Source organism: Prunus persica, chromosome G8, assembly GCF_000346465.2.
Source record: "Prunus persica cultivar Lovell chromosome G8, Prunus_persica_NCBIv2, whole genome shotgun sequence".
In the NCBI taxonomy this organism is placed as follows: domain Eukaryota; kingdom Viridiplantae; phylum Streptophyta; class Magnoliopsida; order Rosales; family Rosaceae; genus Prunus; species Prunus persica.
The window spans coordinates 217,848-236,057 of record NC_034016.1 but is presented as its reverse complement, the minus strand read 5'-3'; the positions used below and the strand labels follow the sequence as shown (position 1 = coordinate 236,057).

The 18,210-nt window shown below is 36.9% G+C and overlaps 3 protein-coding genes across 5 annotated transcripts in view; 1 reads left to right on the top strand and 2 right to left on the bottom strand.

The window, feature by feature from the left end:
- LOC18766913 (single-stranded DNA-bindig protein WHY2, mitochondrial) lies at positions 1,765-4,563 on the bottom strand. 2 transcript variants are annotated; one of them, XM_020569578.1, is made up of 9 exons: positions 4,410-4,545; positions 3,766-3,978; positions 3,537-3,628; positions 3,332-3,429; positions 3,139-3,231; positions 2,953-3,047; positions 2,676-2,749; positions 2,272-2,360; positions 1,765-2,172 (listed from the first exon to the last, which is right to left on the bottom strand). In XM_020569578.1, exons 3-9 carry the CDS (start codon positions 3,595-3,597, stop codon positions 2,059-2,061), a joined length of 624 nt encoding a protein of 207 aa, XP_020425167.1. In that variant the 5' UTR covers positions 3,598-3,628; positions 3,766-3,978; positions 4,410-4,545; the 3' UTR covers positions 1,765-2,058. The 2 variants fall into 2 exon arrangements, with proteins under 2 accessions (XP_020425167.1, XP_020425166.1); XM_020569577.1 differs by lacking the exon at positions 3,766-3,978 and having other exon boundaries at positions 4,410-4,563.
- Positions 5,380-7,521, bottom strand: LOC18767036 (protein BEARSKIN2). Its single transcript, XM_007200781.2, has 3 exons — positions 7,230-7,521; positions 6,252-6,532; positions 5,380-6,174 (listed from the first exon to the last, which is right to left on the bottom strand). The coding sequence occupies exons 1-3, from the start codon at positions 7,393-7,395 to the stop codon at positions 5,485-5,487; spliced, it is 1,137 nt and encodes a 378-aa protein (XP_007200843.1). The 5' UTR covers positions 7,396-7,521; the 3' UTR covers positions 5,380-5,484.
- Positions 11,207-18,210, top strand: part of LOC18767666 (B2 protein) — a 14,126-nt gene continuing 7,122 nt past the window's right edge. Inside the window, exons 1-4 of one of the 2 annotated variants that reach the window (XM_020570686.1) lie at positions 11,207-11,740; positions 11,963-12,063; positions 12,147-12,230; positions 12,315-12,425. In XM_020570686.1, the coding sequence (XP_020426275.1) occupies positions 11,239-11,740; positions 11,963-12,063; positions 12,147-12,230; positions 12,315-12,425 (798 nt within the window). In that variant the 5' untranslated portion in view covers positions 11,207-11,238. Of the gene's footprint in view, positions 11,741-11,962; positions 12,064-12,146; positions 12,231-12,314; positions 12,511-18,210 lie in introns of those variants that run through there. The other variant, XM_020570685.1, reaches the window with a different exon arrangement.

Genomic DNA, 18,210 nt, shown 5'->3' with positions numbered 1-18,210 from the left:
ACATCCCTTCGTTTATGCTTCCAATAAGCCTTTGTTTCAGGAGACATATGGCTCGTATCCATGGCCATGATTTTCATCTCTCTCTCATCGTCGTCTTTTTCTTTTGCATGTTGCTTTTCAATTGCAAAGGCTTCCAATCGTGCCTTGTCCGCTTCATCTCTCCTCAAGTCTCTCTCCAATCTTAGAGAGTTGTTCTTAGCTATTTGCTCGAATATTTGAACACAATCAATGTTCGAAGTGGCCCCTCTCTTGGCCTTTGCCGCCTTTCTCCCAATAGGTCTCGGCGGACGTGGGAGTGGTGACTCCGTTTCCATTGGGGAGTCCAATGGCGATTCGGTTGATGGCGATTCGTGGAGCGGCGTCTCATGCAACACAACCGGGGGTGCGGTAGGAATAATTTTGAATCTGGAACAATCCTTGACAATTTCCCAACATTGGAAATGCACAAAACTTTTTTTCCCTTGCCCCGTGGCACCGAATCACATTTGTGCTTGTATGATCTATTCAAAATAAATAATTGGAAGTGCATTAAAAAAATATACAATGCAAGAAATTATAAACTATTTTGAAATGCAAGAATAAAATTGATTATGTAAATAAATATAGACAAATTGAAAATGCAAAAACAAAAATTGATTATGTAAAGAAATAGAATATGCAATAAAAAAAAGTTACATTAAATTGATTAAAATGGCAATTAAAAATATTTTACCTCATCGGAAAGATTCGCACCGCTCTGAATGTTGTCCTTTGCTTTTGTCAAGGCATTTCTCCATTTCCCTAACTCTTTGTTTAGAATTTTCCATCTACTAGACAAAGCCATTTCGGTCCGAATGGAACCCGATCTTTGACAAAATTCTCCATGAATTTTGCTCCACATATGATGGAACTTCATCTCATTGCCCGTGATAGGGTCATGACTAACGTTCACCCACGACTCGCACAATGCAATATCTTCTAGGGTTGACCACGAGCCTCCGATTTCAACAGAAGATGACATTTGTTTATTTTCTACAAATGGAAAGTTGTACAAAAATGTGAGTGGATAGTAAAAAATATTGGAAGGAGAAGAGTTTGTATGGAATTGGTGTGGAAAGTGGAAAATTATGAGTAGAGAGTAAAAAATATTGGAAGGAGAAGAGTTTGTATGGAATTGGTGTGGAAAGTGGAAAATATGAGTAGAGAGTAAAAAATATTGGAAGGAGAAGAGTTTGTATGGAATTGTGTGGAAAGTGAAAAATATGAGTAGAGAGTAAAAAATTTTGGAAGGAGATGAGTTTGTATGGAGATTTGGTGTGGAAAATGAATTATGTGAGTGGAGAGTAGAAAATGTTGTATGGAGAAGAAATTGTATGAAGATTTGGTGTTGAAAGTAGATAAAATGGTTAGGTATTTATAGGGAAAAAATACATAAATTTTTGGTATTTTTTTAAAAAAAATTTCTGAATTTTTTCGGATTTTTTAGGATTTTTTAGGATTTTTTTTAAATTTTTTTGGCCAAAAAAATGAGAACCGTAGGATTTCTGAAAAAAATCCAATCGGAGCCACCCGGTGCCGACACGTGGCAAGTAACCGTTGGTGGTGATGACGTCAGCGCTGACGTCACCTTATCTCAGGCTCAAACCCAGTCCATTTTTGCCCTTGGGCCTGCCCGGGTTCGTGGGGCCCGCCTGTTGCCCGGGCTGATTTGGCTGCGCTGGAGGTCGACTTGGGCTGCTTGGGGCCTGTTGCCCGGGCCAGCCCGCTGCGCTGGAGATTCGAATCTATTCATTAATCAGAACCTTTCATTTCGAAGGCTTCAAGCAAAACATCCCCATAAATCAGCTCAAACCCACTAGTATTATCTTAAATACATAACATGCTGAAAATAGTCGCTTGAGCATCTTAAGCCAAAAATGTCTACACCAGGTCAAATAAGCTTTTGGCAACAGATCAAAATACACTATACACGATAAGTCCATGCTAAAGCACACAATCTTGCAAGTCCAAGGTACTAGGAACAAAAGTTTGCAAGTCCAAGTTCCTTAAGCTTGCTACGGACGAGATTACCGGTGGACTTCATCTATCCCACTCATCCAAAAGTTGTGGAACCACTTTTGATTGTTGCCCTCCTACAACTGTCGGCATATTGCTCATCAACCTATCCCAACCCATGATGTGGGGCAGCACAAACTGCACAAGAAATATTTGTTTTTATTACAAGCATCAAAATGCATATCCCTAATTATCATTCCAGTTATAAGAAACTTTATATTCATAGTCATGTCATACACTGCAAGCAGTCTTCATAACAGCAAATTCAGCAGCTGTGACAGGAACTATGAAATTCTCTTTGGTTTTGAGGAGGTTGTTCACAACAGCTGTCACCAAAAGTAGGGGGCACAATGTCAAATGTAGATAGCATCAATCCCATATATCTCTATAGCCACATGACTAAATGAAGCAAAAGTACAACTTTAGACCAAGGTTCAGTAACTAAAAGCACACAGAATTTTTACTCAAAGCATCGAAACTTCAAATCACTTGCTCGAATTTAAAGCAACACTTGACAAATCGCAAACTCAATTTTATTTTATTTTTTCAGAAAATGTAAATACAAGCAGATAATTCACTTAGTAAGAACTTCACATTCATTTAAGTAAACAAGGGAATACAAGAAGATATAGTGTTCTTACCCAAAGAAACCAAGTAGCCACTGCCATCTGCATGACACTTAATTGACAAGCTCTTCCTCACTTGACCAGCATTACTGTAACATGAATTGCTCATTAAAGCCAATTACTATCTATTCCCGAAAATAATACAAAAACAACTGATGTTTTCACATTGAAACAAAAAAATGATGCCCTCTGAAAATTGTATTATCAAAATGCAGTTCTTTCCATGAGGTAAGGAAAAAAGAAATCACTTGTTACACATGTTTCCGCAAAAGTAGCAGGTCAGAAAATCAACCTTGATTTCATTGAGGGGTCATGAAAGAGTTCACAAGAATCCTTGGGACCCAAGCTTATCAGAGAGCCAACCTCCGTTGCTGATAAAGCAAATACCTAACAAATGTCATTGAGATTACTTAGTTATTTGGAAAGTAAACAAAATGAAAATCAAGACAATGTAAATAAGAACCGCTATGGAAATTACCTGGTTCTTTTCCCAGTCATACTTGCGCTCGCCAATGGCAGGAGTGAACTTCAACATGACAACACCACGCCGACTAACTACAAGATTTCCAGACTATACAATATATAAAGAGATGAATGAGGAGATACCTCCTTGAATCCCTTCATAAGAAGGAGATCAATGAAATTATGAATGAAAAAGTAAAGATGCATACTTCCAATTTGGTGAATGTTGGGAGAACAGGATTCAAAGAGAGTGCAGCTTTTCCTTTGAAGATATTAAAAGAAGCAAATACATTATGAGCACTAGTTCCTGCAGGTTCAGAAACAAAAGAACACAGATAAGCAGAGTAAACTTTATCCAACAGGAAAGAAAGATGTAAGAGATAAAAATTAAAATTGACTGTTTTAACAAATTACCTTTAACAGAAAAACTCTTACTGGCAGTTGAAAAGCTGCTGCTATGTGTATAAGCATGCATTGATAAAGCACCTCTAGTGGGGAACTGGTTCCTTTTTCAACAAAGAAAAGCAGAAAAATACTAAGAGACGAGATTATGGAGACTAATCCTAGGAATGGGGAAGTGTTTGAAGTGTTGTTAGAGTTAGCCAATTCGATGAAAAACCATTCAAAAACTGATAAAATTTACCTTCTTAAGAAACAAGTACAACATCATTTTCACCTTAAATTCGGACCACAGCAAAAAGGTTGGATCCATTACAAGAACCGGGTTTCAGCACTTTCAAGATAATGCTCCAAAATTGGAAGCTGATAGTGTCCATACAGCTAAACAGGGATGACTTTCAGCCTTTCAGGTCATCTTGTTTCTTGTTAATTCTCAGTGTAACAAATGAACAGTCAACTAGGAAATAAGACGACATCAATGAAATGGCCAATTCATGCGAGTGTGGAAGTCTATAGGTGTGTTAGAACAAAGTAAAAGTTCAATGTGGGTACCATACCATACAGTGAAAATCAGAATTTGAACATAACGTATTTTTATAATACAAATAATATACATACCCATATTGACAAAACAAAACATTGCAACTCAAAGTTTCAACCTTTATTTCCAACACACCTATATATACAGGAAATTTACATTGACTGACTGATAAAAAGGAAATCCTTAATTTCTTAGCAGCCAATTCATACGATTCAAGCTCAGTTTCTCGACAAGGTAGATTTTTCACGCTATATTTTCAGGGTTTAAGGAAAATAAACAAAGGGTTTTTTTCTTTTCAAGGTAAAATGAAAAAAAAAAAGAAAAAAGAAATAAAAGAGAGTTGGTACCTGGAGGAGGACAAGAGGCGCAAAACCTTCATCATCTTTGCTAAAGCTAAAGACCTCCGAACCCGAAGTCCGAACTACTTGTCTCTCAAAATCTGAAATCAGAGAATGCAGCGCTTTGTTGCTTTTGGTTTAATTTCGAGAGAGGGGGCAAATGAGTTTTATATTGGTGCATAACGCGACCCGCCGTTTCCTGGCTTTCAATCTTACAAACAAACCCAACGCTACATGTCGTTGGTTTTAAGGGTGAATATTATTTTATTTTATGACAACCCTGTCCCTGAGACAATTGATATTTCTCTGCGCCCCCAACTTGGTGGTAGACGAAATTACCCTCTCTACGCATCTGATCTCAGGAGATAACATTGTTTTACTGATATTTATCGGCAAATATTTAAATTAATAACTTCTTTTTTTCTAAATTATATAGTAACACAATTGTATTACAGTTTATAGTATAATATAATTGTCTAACTATTATTTACACGTGTGTACATTTTCTAATACAAATATTTTATATAGCATTTTGGACTGTAATTGCACAATTATATGATATATATAACAATTTATTTTTATTTTGAGTTATATTTCAACAATGATAATGTTATGCATTAATTGGTAGTATTATTGTTCTTACTTATAATATATTTACGCTATAGGCTAGCTAGCTCTTGTAATTGACATCATATACCGTACTTTTGTATTGTAATTTTTAAGAACATACGTACATACATACACTGGTATAATTGTCTAACATAATTATACTCCCTACGTACAGTTCTGGAGGACTGCAATTGTCTTATCGTATAAACTTGGTTCTTTTGATTTTGTACCTTGTGGAATTAAGGTCGTCAAGGGATAAGTGTACCGTTGCAAGCTAATAAGAGCTGAGGTGGATTGGGTGTGCTGATCATTTTCATGTAGAAAAAACATGTCATTTCAATCAAGTACAATTGAGTATTAAATTATATAATATTAATATATGGATAGGGTTAGAGCCATTTTTAGTTGCCATGGGTAACTCTCTAACCCATCTTTCTAATAATAAGATTCCCAACAACACTTGCGGCCGTTATTACTATTTTCCATACCCCCAAAAATCCATCTCTCCACGCAAAGACAGGTGGTTATTAATTTGGGTGACGGAGGATGCAGCAGCATTTGCATTCTGATCATATCTTGCTCCTTTCGACGACGAGTCTTGATCATTTCCGAGATGAGACGTAACAAGGCGGTCCAGCATCCCCCATTCATTCATGCCACCCTGATCATGATGATCTCTTCCACCTCCTCCTGCAACCATTGGTGCTTGATTTGGTTCGCACGTCCCAACTTCCAACCCCGGCTCACACGCTTGGTACCGGAGGCTCTCACTGCCACTCTCACAGTCTCTAGGGTTTGTCATGAGCTGCTTCACCATGCCGTGGCCCGGGGAGTCGTCGGAAGGGAGCTGAGTGTAGTCGTAGCCGGCGATGGGCTTGTGGGTTGGGATTAGGGCTTGGGGTTGGAAAAGAGAGTACTGAGGGGGTGGCTGGAGGTGGGCGTAGTGAAGGCCTGGGTTGTTTAGTTCGAAGGCTTGACTGTGTTGTTGGCGTAGTAAGTATTCATTGTCTCTGTGGGTATGCATGAAGGAGCGAGCTTGGTTGGTGCTTGATGTGTTGTTGAGCTGTTGATGATCCGATGAGTTCATGCTCGAGCTTCCCCCTTCATTCCCAACCTTGAATAAGTTCTTCTTCTTGAATACCCTGCAGATCACCCACCCATCTTCCTGCATTTTTATAAGGTTATATATATTTGTGCTTGCAAATTAAAATCTCTCATTTAGTTAATGTTTTAAAGACTTACACTAGATAAGTTTCCTTGAGGATCATCACCATCTTCAAGGCGATACTCATGCATAATCCAGTCGGTCTTTTGGCCATGGGGAGCTCTCCCTCTGTAGAAAACAAGGGTTTTTCTCATGCCAATCTTCTTGAAGGTGTTTCGGATGCACTTGTCCCGCCCTGTTGCCTTCCAAAACCCAGCATTTGTAGCCCTATTTGTCCGAGAACCTGTTGGGTACTTCCTGTCCTTGTGGCTGAAAAAGTACCACTCATTTTGTGGTGTCGATCCGATCCTACATCTCTCTGTACGTACATACATACATAAACACACAAAATTAATGAATTAATTAGAGAGATATATCAGATTGTATTAGGAGAAACTAAACAATTAGTTAAAGCATACGATAGGAGCATATTGCAGATAGATGTGTTGAAGTCGCTTCATTAATTGTTCTTAGCTAATTTTATCACAAACTTTTTATGTGGCACAGAGAGAGAATGTGTATACCCTGGTCAATTGGTTGACTTGACTCACTACATGAGAAAGCCATAGCCGTATCTTGAAGAAAGAGCAGCTAAATAAGGACAGGGAAAGATTTACATAGAAAATCTTGAATCTTACATAGGTAGTTCGACCAATTCATTTTGATATGGCAAATTGAGCAACTTTATTTTTATGGAATTGAGAAACTTGTACAAATCATTATATTTTATCAATTTTACTCGATCTATTCTAGAATAACGTGAAAAAAAAAATAACAAATTTGCAAATATAATTTATCAATTATATGTTAAATTCTTGGTATGTGTGTGTCTATATATAATTGATCTAACCAAAACCAATTAAGATCGAGTAAAGACAATCCTAGAAGGAAAGATCAATCATTCCAAGCCTGTTCCTAGCACACTACATATGAAGCTCTTGGCAAAACTAGATTATAATTAAGCTCAAGATATAACACTACTGCAAACAAGAAAATTAATTGACAAGTTTACATACCTTGCAACTCCCAAGGTTCCATCTTATTCAAGTCCACCTCTCTAATCACCTCCATGTCAAACTTCTGAAACGAGACCTTCTTCTTCAAATAGTAGTGAAGCAGCTCTTCGTCTGTCGGATGGAATCGAAACCCTGGAGGCACACCCCCAGTCGATGAATTAGCCATATCCCTAGTTAATCACCAATCTCTTTCAAATATATATGTTTTCACTCTCAATATGTATATATCTACAGCAATATTGCACTAACAATTCAGTTAGCTAGCTTTGCTCTTCTCTCTCTCTCTCTCTCTCTCTCTCTGTGTATGTGTGAGTTTTGAGTTTGAGCAATGAATCAAATTTTACGTGGAGATGGTGTCATGGGGCTTAAATATCATGATGATTGTCAACGGGAGGGCTTTGATTTAGGGGTAAAGGTTGACGGCCGGTGACTACGCCGACGGGGATGGTTAAAGCTTTCGTAAAAAGCAAGTCTGAGACTAGGATGGCTTTTTTCCTATAATTTACCCCCCTTGCCTTCTTCATCACCTGCTTCTCTGGAGAGTGGTTCCACTCTCCAATCAGTTAGTCAATAACACTAAAGGATTGTCTTCCTTCTTCCATCTCCTATTATTTTTCTTACACATTAATTCTCATTACCCTTGTGACCTTGTCATATGTGACCATGTCTCACTACCATATATTTGGGATCACTCTACTTACTTACTAGTTAGTTATCAATTGAATTATATTTCAACAACCACTACATGGTGACTTGTTGTTAAATTGAAGTATTGAGGAAAAGGAGAGAGAAAGAAGAAGAGCAAAGGAAAATAAAAAATCAAACAGTCGATTTTAGAGTCGAAAATAGTCAAATACGTAGAGATAATTCGTTGAAAAAATGACCAAAGAGCCACAGTAATAAAGATTTAGTTCCTCAGTTCAAAATAAACTCTCTCTTACTAAATTATGCAATTCTAATAAATTTCCCTACAAGGTACTTGAAAATCAAAGCATGATTGAAAATGTAATAATTTGAATTAAGGTTAACACATTTCTAGAAAATGGTAGATATAATAGTTGGTTGAAAATGTGAGACCTAAGCCAATGGCCCTCATCAAAAAAATCTGAACTTTGAATTTGATCATATATGTATAATACATTCCACCACGCGCTCCACAGTGACTTTGGAGCAGCACTTGTTATTTGGTTTGTAATTAGTATAAAGGAAGTATTTAAAGCAAGAAACGATCCCAAGAAAATAAAAAGTAATATAATTATGAGATACTTGATTGTCTCCAAAGCAAGGCTTGGAAAAACAGCTATTAAACCTTCTTGGGATTTTCGCGGTTGATTGGACGGCCGCAATTTTATATGCATTATTAGCATTCCTCTTAGCTTTCATAATTTTGGGTTTTGGTCTTAAATCTTAATAATATCAAACAGTTGGAGACGCAGTCGCCATAGCTGGGGCTCGATGGCACATGTGAATCTTGATGCGGGGGGGGGATCACCTTCAAAGCCCTTGAGATTAAGTCACTTGATTCAATTGCACTCTTCCTTTCTGTGTTTCTGTTTTTGTTTTTGTGGTTTATTATCCTTTCGATACGGGTCTACCCTCTGCTTATGATTATATATTAAAGGATCTCTGAGGCTCTATTTGGAGTGATTTTCTTTGACGTACAATCTCATCAAGCCATGAGATGAGATGAGATGACCAACCACAAGTGTAGGCTTAGGCTTCGGCTTAGCTAGCTATAGTAAGTATGCCACATGCATGATAGCTCAGTATATGACTCCGTGTATCATAGATATTTCATGGAAACTCCATTTTTCGTATGGTTCATGCATTTTCGTATTCAATCCATCGATATCATGATCATGTCATGTTCTTTGCTTGAATGCAATAAGGCTGTATTCTCTGTCTTCAACGTCATGAACAATAGAATTAGGGGTGATCAGTCCGTTTGGTTCAATTTAAACCTCAAACCGTACACCTAATCCCAATGAGACATGACAATCTAAATTGGTTGATTCGGTTTAGGCCATAAACTAGTGCACAATTGAACCAAACAAATCCATTTAGTGACCGCGGTCATTTCCTTCATTAATTACATATATCAAAGAATGTATTATATCGTAAATTGAATCATAATTGAGGAAAACGTTTTAATATTTAAAATGGTGGAGATAATCTGAGAGAGATGTCCTCAAATTCAAAAGGGTTCATATGAATTTCACTTTTTGACATCTAAATGTTTCCTATCATTATGAAATGAAGCATGTGGAATATGGTAACCGATTTTGACACACCCCGAATCAAATACAAAATTCCAAATTCTGAAAATTCCGAAATTTTTTATGTAAGTTAATTTAGTAAGGCAAAAATAGAAATTATAAATCATACAAAAACAAATAAATAAATAAAATCCTCTCTAATATACTCTATCTTCTTATTTATTCTCATTTCTCTAATAATATAAGAGGTCAAGGCCAATTACTCTATCTTTCGATCCTCCATCAATATATTTTATAGTTAGTTAATGTCTCCAGAAATGACAAAGCTGTTGTGGCTTCTGGATGGTGTGTGATTGGGCGATTTTAAATATTTAAGAGTATTAATGCAAATTAAAGTACTTAACTCAAGTTTGAATTTCGATTAAGAAAAAGACTCGAAGTTAAAATAAAATAGATCATATATATAATATTCAACATGGAAGATATATATTGTCACATCCACGTGTATAATTAACATGTAACAACAATAGCCACAACTCCACACGACGAGATATAGAATCTTGTGTGAGCTAAAGGCAAATGGCTTAACTCTTACGTAGTTTTGATTGAACATTAAATTTTGATGACAGCTAAAGTACTTGACTAAACAGATGTTGTATATTATCTAATGCCTGGGTGCAACCATTTACTGTTGCTTTTGATATAGATGTTTGGTCAATTTCTTAATTAATTATTTGTTTAAGTATGTAGTTTCTGGGAATCTAGCTAAGCCAGCAATTGTCTAACTTTCTCAAACTGTTTTGCATAGCACAGCCAATACAAGTAGAAAAACTTTCCTTGTAACGGGGATAGCACTGTTTTGTTATTTCCGATCAATAATGCAATGACATATGAAAAAGTTATCATGCATACATATGTCATTGCGCTATTAATCGGGATAACAAAAAATGTTATCCCCATTGCATGAAAATCTTCCTCTATAAAGTTGCACATCTTGCATGCATGTATATGTCATGTGTGTGCTCGTCTCTCTTTGAATGAGAGATATATATATATATATATATATATTATTGGCTCGTTTCCTTACAACTGAAGTCTTTCGATAAAGTGATAATTTTCTATAAGTTATACATATAATTTCGGCATAGAAGTTCAAGCAAGGCATTAATTTATTTACTGAGGGTAGCTTCTGGTGGGAGCAAGTAGAACACAAATAAGACAGACATTTTTACTCATTACAAAAGCATACAATTGGTCCATTTTTTACTCTTTGAACTAAATTAACAACAAAACAAGACAAGGGTATGGCAATTAGCTGGTTGGTGCATCCGATGTGACATTTCTTAAATAGAATAACAATTTAAATTAAATGTACATGGGGAGGAACAACACAAGACTTGCCTTTGTCTCTTGTCTCATCCTTCATCATCCTTATAACGCCGACCCCAATGCGATGCCATATGTTTTAGCAATCACACGAAAGAAGGGATGGAGGGAGCAACATTTGAAAATCAAATTCAGCAATCATTATTCATCAGCCTTTTCAGTATACTCTAGTGTTTTAGTAATGGCGGACTATTTTGATTCAAATTCTCGCCAAAAGATTGTAAAGCAGCAACAACAAAGAAAAGGTAAAATAAAAGGACCCCACGAGTGCCGAAAGTCCATTATGACCACCAAATTTAAAATAATTAATTCAGTTAATTTGTATTTAAAAGTAGCTACGATTGCAAATTTGTATAATCCCTTGCTTGCTTGCCTTCTCCTCATCTCTTGCTCTTACTCACACAATAATGTCATCAATGAGTACTGAAAGCTCTGTGTGGCAGTGGTCAGCTGGTAAAGATCAATTCAATTTCCATCATCATCAAGTGATGGCCTCTGGCTCTGGCCCTGGCTCTGCAGCTGATGATCAGTACCAAACATGGAGGGCAGTGGCATCAAGGCTTGCACTTGACAATCAATTCAGAAATATGACAGAAAGACATGAGTATTACTCAAATGCAAATATTGATCAAGAAGATGAGGAGGAGGAAGACTTGAATAATAATAATTATTATTGTTATTATAGGAAGACTAATTTCAACAATAATCTTAATATGCCTTTGCGATTGAGATCGTTAGAGGAGTTGAAAGGTGATCAGCAGCAGCAGCAGCAGAGTAACACTAGTCATGATAAGTGGCATAAGAGTTTGCCTCAGGCTGAAATGCTGCCTAGGAATGAGGTCTTGGGTGGTTACATTTTCGTGTGTAACAATGAGACTATGCAAGAGGATCTCCATCGCCAACTCTTCGGTAATTTCTCTCCGCTCTACGGTCTACCTGATTAATTACTAACAGTTTCTGCATCCATCCAGATTCCATATTCATCTTTGTTCTACATTTCTTGTAATTTCTCTAGACATATAGGTGATCATATCATGGACATAACATTCCTTGAGTTTTCTTCATCTTCTTCAAGTGAATAAGGAATGCAGTTATGCAAAATGTTACAAATCTGATTTATTATTTTTGCAGGGCTCCCACAGAAATATAAGGACTCTGTTAGGGCAATAACCCCAGGCTTACCCCTTTTTCTTTATAACTACACAGCCCACCAGCTGCATGGAGTATTTCAGGTTTGCCTACTTTCTCTCTGGTGTCTGGATCCTTTTAGAAATTATTAGATTGACTCATTTGTCTTCTTTTTTAATTTTAAAAGGCTGTAAGTTTTGGAGGGTCAAACATTGACCCAACAGCGTGGGAAGACAAGAAGTGCAGAGGAGAATCAAGATTTCCAGCTCAGGTTTGAATAAGTTATACATATGTAACAACAGCTAGCAGAATTGAGACTGAATAGGTTTGACATGAGAAGTTGAATTGGTTTCAGGTTAGAATTCGAGTGAAGGAAAGGTGCAAACCATTAGAAGAGGATGCTTTCAGGCCAATACTTTACCACTATGATGGCCCTAAGTTTCGTTTACAGCTCTCTGTGCCTGAGGTCATTTTATTTCTTTACATTTTGTTTTCTTTTTACAATGCTATATATTTCAGACAATTTCTATAATATCCCTATTGATGCAGAATTAGTCTTTTATGCCCATAAACAGTGGCGTTTTGAAAAGTAGTTAATATTTGCACTACTACAAAAAAGCAAAAAGACGACGGTAAATCACCGTCGTGTATTTGGTTTTTCAATGGTCGTGGAATCCACCGTCATCTTTTCCCTCATAAACCACGACGCTAAATAACCGTCGTTGTTAAACAATACAACGTCATCAAAAAATACAAAACGACGTCTTTGTACTGCAAAAAGATCTAAAAAAAGCAATCGATGATGATAATAGACGACCAATTCTCTAAAAAGACCGTCGTTAAAAAGGGAAAATATGACACATATTAAGAGAACAAGGCCGCAAGATAGACATACAACGACGACAATAAAAATACGCCGACGTTAAATATAATTTTCACGACAATAAAAAATATGACGTCTTTAAATACATTAGAAGACGACGTTATTGATACCTACTACGTCGCACATATAAACACAACCGTCGTACAATTAATTTTCCACTTCGATTTTTTGATAAAAGATGACGTGGAAATAGTTGTCAGTGTCATTATTTACGACGTATGTGTTTCTATAGTAGACGTTGAAAAACTAAACAACGTCAGTTACAAATATATGAGAGTCGTATTAAAAAATTTATACGTCCTATTTTCAGAAACAAACAACGACCATAAATATTAGACGTTGTTAAATACAACAACGTCGGAAAACAATAAAAACAGACGTGTTTAGTCTGCTAAAGTTCTACAACGTCTCTTATTTACAAAAAACCGTCGTGAAATAAATTTTCCACTTCGATTTTATCTAAAAAAGATGACGTGGAAATAGTTGTCAGTGTCATTATTTACGACGTATACATTTATATAGTCGACGTTGTATTTATATGTATTCATTACTCACGACGCACTTAATAATATAGACGACGTTGAACGTCTAAACAACGTCGGTTCCAAATAAATGAGAGCCGTATTACAGAACATATAGACGGCGTAGATTATGATGGGAGCCGTATTACAAATAACGTCGTTTAATTGTTATTAGACGGCGGTTATAATGAATTTCCGTCGGAATTAATTTCGTTCCTCTTCGTTTATAAAAGAACTTGCGACGTGGAAAATGTATGATGACGTCGTATTTTTTAACGTTCAGATTACATATCTCGTTTTTTAGACGTCGGTATTATGGGATTGGAGTCGTGTTATTTTGAATTACATGGCGGTTCTTTATCCTTCACCGACGTGATATCCTGAATAATTGCTTCACAATAGCGTCGTGGTTCTTCATTGTTACGTTGCTTTAAGACGTCGGTAAATATGCTGAATAACTGATTCACAATAACGTCGTGTTTTATTTGAACGTAGAAAGTGAAGAAATCACATTACAATATATTACAAAATTAATGTCATACACTGCCAATTACATAAGCATCATTCAATCCATATATCTTCACACCCATCTCGAATATTTTGACCGCCTAACTCACCTACCAGTTCATCAAATGTGTCAACATTTGGCATCCCTCTAGTAAATGGCTCACACTCAATTATCACATCACCTAATACTTCATCACCAATAACATCATTATATTCTCTACTAGGCATTGATAACACTACCGACCAACCACGATGCATCGGGTCGTCAACAAAAAATATTTGTTTGACTTGAGAAGCCAAAACAAATTGGTCATTCCTATGTCCAATTTTACTCAAATCTACAAGGGTAAATCCAAGTTCGTCGACTACAAGACCAGAACTATCTATCCAATCACACCTAAAGACTGGGATTGTAAACTTTTGGTAGTCAAGGTCCCAAATTTCTTGAATGACACCATAGAAACCCATATTTGAGAGAATTGGGTTTTTATCCTTGGCACTAGCAACTTGCATGGTATGTGCAAGTAAATAAACTCCACTATTTTGAGTTGTCCGCACATCATCTTGTGCCTTGATATTGAATTTAATACCTTTAATAAGATAGCTCCTATATAATGGCACTGACATGTTTGGACCAGCTGCTAGCCACCTTAAATTTTCTGATACGCCATGATTGTCTTCCTCAACTTCACTTTGAACCTGCAAATTAATCATATCTTAATTCATCCTAACATATAAATAAGAAGAAAATTAAAAGAGAAATACGTTATTCAACAACATATACCTTGAAGCGTAGCCATTGAATGAAAGTGCTATTGTGCTTATCCTGCAGCCACTTTGTTCTCTTTCTAAATTTTGGATAAGCAGTCTTGATGTGGATCATATGTTGCCTACATGACACGAAAAATTCAAGCATTACGGTCCCAAATATATAAGATAAACATAAGAAATAATTTTAAATGGAAACTTAAAGAATAAAACTCATACGTACTCGATATAAGGTAGGACTTCCTTCGTATTCTCCAAGACATATAGATGTGCTTGATTCAACAGGTCCTGATCAACTACGCTCACTGTGCAACCTGATAATGGCTTTGAAACTCCCATCTTTTGGCTTGAAGGCACTCCAACTGTACTAACATCAGATAAATGCTGAGTACAAAACTCTACCGCTTCTTCAGCTATATACCGCTCAGCAATGCAACCTTCGGGACGAGTACGATTCTGAACATACCCCTTCAGCACTTTCATATATCTTTCAAACGGATACATCCACCTAAAATATACTGGCCCACATAGACGAACTTCTCTGACAAGATGTACTACTAGATGAACCATGATATCAAAGAATGAAGGGGGAAAGTACTTCTCAAGCAAACACAGAGTAACTACTACATCTTCTTCCAACTTATCTAGCTTGGAAACATCAACAGTCTTTGCACATATAGCATTGAAGAAGAAGCACAAACGAGTTATTGCATACCTTGCAGGCTTCTCCAAAACAGAACGAATTGCCACAGGGAGCAATTGTTGCATTAAGGTATGACAATCATGTGATTTAAGGCCAAGAAGTCTTGAATCTTGTACAGATACAAGATTTTTAATATTTGAAGAATAACCTTCAGGGACCTTCATACCATAGAAAGAATTGCAAACCTCTCTCTTCTCTGCTCTTGACAAATTCCAAGGCCCAGGAGGCAAACGAGTACGTCTTTCTCCATACTCGGGTTGCAAATCAGTTTTGACCCCCATGTTCAATAAATCTAATCGAGCAGCAATCCCATCTTTATTTTTTCCAGGGATCTCCAGCAATGTACCAATGATACTATCGCAAACATTCTTCTCAATGTGCATAACATCTAGGGCATGCCTCACAGGAAGGTATTTCCAATACTCGAGATCAAAGAATATTGATTTCTTCTTCCAACAAACTCTGTCACCATTTTCAACCATATGCAGCACTTCTTCTCCGGTTAATGGCTCTGGAGGTATGCCATATTCAGGTTTCCCATTAAAAGCTGCACGTTGCCTCCTATATGGATGATTGATTGGTAACCATTTTCTATGCCCAATGTAACAAATTTTGTGGCCATTTTTCAACCTGTGACTAGGTGTATCATCGCCGCATATTGGACAAGCTTTATATCCTTTAACAACACAACCAGATAAGTTTCCATAGGCGGGGAAATCATTAATTGTCCACATTAATGCAGCTCTGAGTGTAAAGTATTCTCCATTATGTGCATCATACACTCCTCTAATCCCAACCCACAAGGATTTTAAATCATCAATCAAAGGCTCCAAGTAGACGTCTATATCATTTCCGGGTTGTTTAGGACCGGAAATCAATAAGGTTAACATCATGAACTTTCGTTTCATGCACAGCCATGGAGGGAGATTATATGTAACTAAGATAACCGGCCAACAACTATATCTGCTACTTAGAGAACTGTGGGGATTGAATCCATCAGATGAAAGAGCCAATCTCAAGTTTCTCGGCTCATTACCAAACTCAGGCCATTTATCATCAAGAAGTTTCCAAGACGGGGAATCCGCCGGATGAGACATCTGACCGTCAATTGATTTTCTAGCAACATGCCACCAAGTCAAACTCTTAGCTGTCTCATGTGATTGAAACATCCTTTTAAACCTTGGAATTGGGGGAAAATACCACACCACCTTCGCTGGCACACCCTCTTTCAAGATTGCATCTTTGCCTTCCTTCCACCTTGAGATACCACAAGTAGGACAATTAGTTGAATCCTCATACTCCTTCCTATACAAGATGCAATCATTGGGGCATGCGTGCATTTTCTCATAACTCAGCCCCAATGCACACAAAGTCTTTTTAGCCTCATACATGGAGGTTGGTATTGTATTTCCTTCTGGAAGCAAATCGCCTTGAAGTATCAATAATTCTGTAAAACAGACATCACTCATCCCATGTTTTGCCTTCAAATTATACAACTTCACTAATGCCGATAACTTCGTGTACTTTCTACAACCAGGGTACACTGGTTGATCTCCATCCCCAATCACATTGGCAAACTCATACGGATCCGAACCAAAATCACCAAAATCATTATCATCCATATCAATTTCTTCAGACACAAAACTGTACCTACTATGGCCATCATCTTCTTCAACATTTCTGCTAGCATTAGTAGTTGCTTCCCAAGGTTCTCCGTGAAATGTCCAATTCTTATAGCTTTGGTCAATTCCATTAAAGTATAAGTGATCCCTTATAATTCCAACCCCAAACAACTTCAAATTAACACATTTAACACATGGACAACGGATATGTGTTGTAGTTAGAAGATTTTCTACAGCAAAGTTCAAAAATGCTTCCACCCCAAACTCATATGCCTTCGATCTTCTATCCGAGTGCATCCATGACTTATCCATCTCCGACACTATAACCTATTATCTATAATAAAGTGAAAATACAGGCAATGACCATCACTATAGCAGATTATACAATGATCTAATCGCAAGTAATAAACAACAGAGACGACGGGTTTTAATCAAAAACAGACGTATTTGGCATATATAGACGACGGATTTTCAACAGACGTCGTCTATTATACGTAATACAAACGACGGTTTATGAAAAAACCGTCGTGTATAAGTAATACAACGACGGTAGTTTAAAAACACCGTCGTGTAATCGTCGTCGTACGCCTTAAAATTCGTCGTGTCTCAGTTTATTTTCAAGAACACAAAACCCATTAAGAACACAACATATATATGAAACCAAGCAAGAAACCAACATATACATGAAACCAAGCATGAAAACAATAAATCCATTCCCAATTCAACATAACATAGGGTGATTAAAAGATACGACAAAATTAAATCCATTCCCAATTCAACATAACAGATAATGTAATCCATGAACCCATTAAACAGAAAATCCATGAACCCATACCTATAAGCATTGGTGCACTTTGCACCTTCTCCAGAGCGGAAAATGACAAGATCAAATAAAGGTGTCCTTTTGCTGGAAATCATTTGGAAGTTGGTGATGTGTCTTTTTGTGTTGATTTCCAGCAAAAGTACACCTTTATTTGATCTTGTCATGAACCCATTAAACAGAAAATCCATGAACCCATACCTATAAGCACATTATTAACAGATCGCAAAGCATATACCTAAAACCCTTTAACAAAACAACCTAATATCATTCAATGAATTTACAAGGGGAAGATAGGGTTTGTACTTACAGGTTGGACGAGCTCACAGATTCGACGAGCCTGGAGAGTGCAACTTTTAATTAGAGCAGAAGTGAGAGAGCGAAATGTTATGTCGCGTGAAATCTGAAATTTTAGGTTTCAGGGATC

Bases quoted from the DNA above. Each gene is read 5' to 3' on its own strand.
- LOC18766913 (XM_020569577.1), bottom strand. From the start codon at position 4,444: ATGATGAAGGTTTTGCGCCTCTTGTCCTCCTCCAG. The intron at 3,629-4,409 runs GTACCAACTCTC...TTGTTGAAAAAG, and splicing joins CGCCTCTTGTCCTCCTCCAG to GAACCAGTTCCCCACTAGAG. The intron at 3,430-3,536 runs GTAATTTGTTAA...CTGAACCTGCAG, and splicing joins TAAGAGTTTTTCTGTTAAAG to GAACTAGTGCTCATAATGTA.
- LOC18767036 (XM_007200781.2), bottom strand. From the start codon at position 7,395: ATGGCTAATTCATCGACTGGGGGTGTGCCTCCAGGGTTTCGATTCCAT. The intron at 6,533-7,229 runs GTATGTAAACTT...ATGTACGTACAG, and splicing joins GGAACCTTGGGAGTTGCAAG to AGAGATGTAGGATCGGATCG. The intron at 6,175-6,251 runs GTAAGTCTTTAA...ATAAAAATGCAG, and splicing joins CTCAAGGAAACTTATCTAGT to GAAGATGGGTGGGTGATCTG.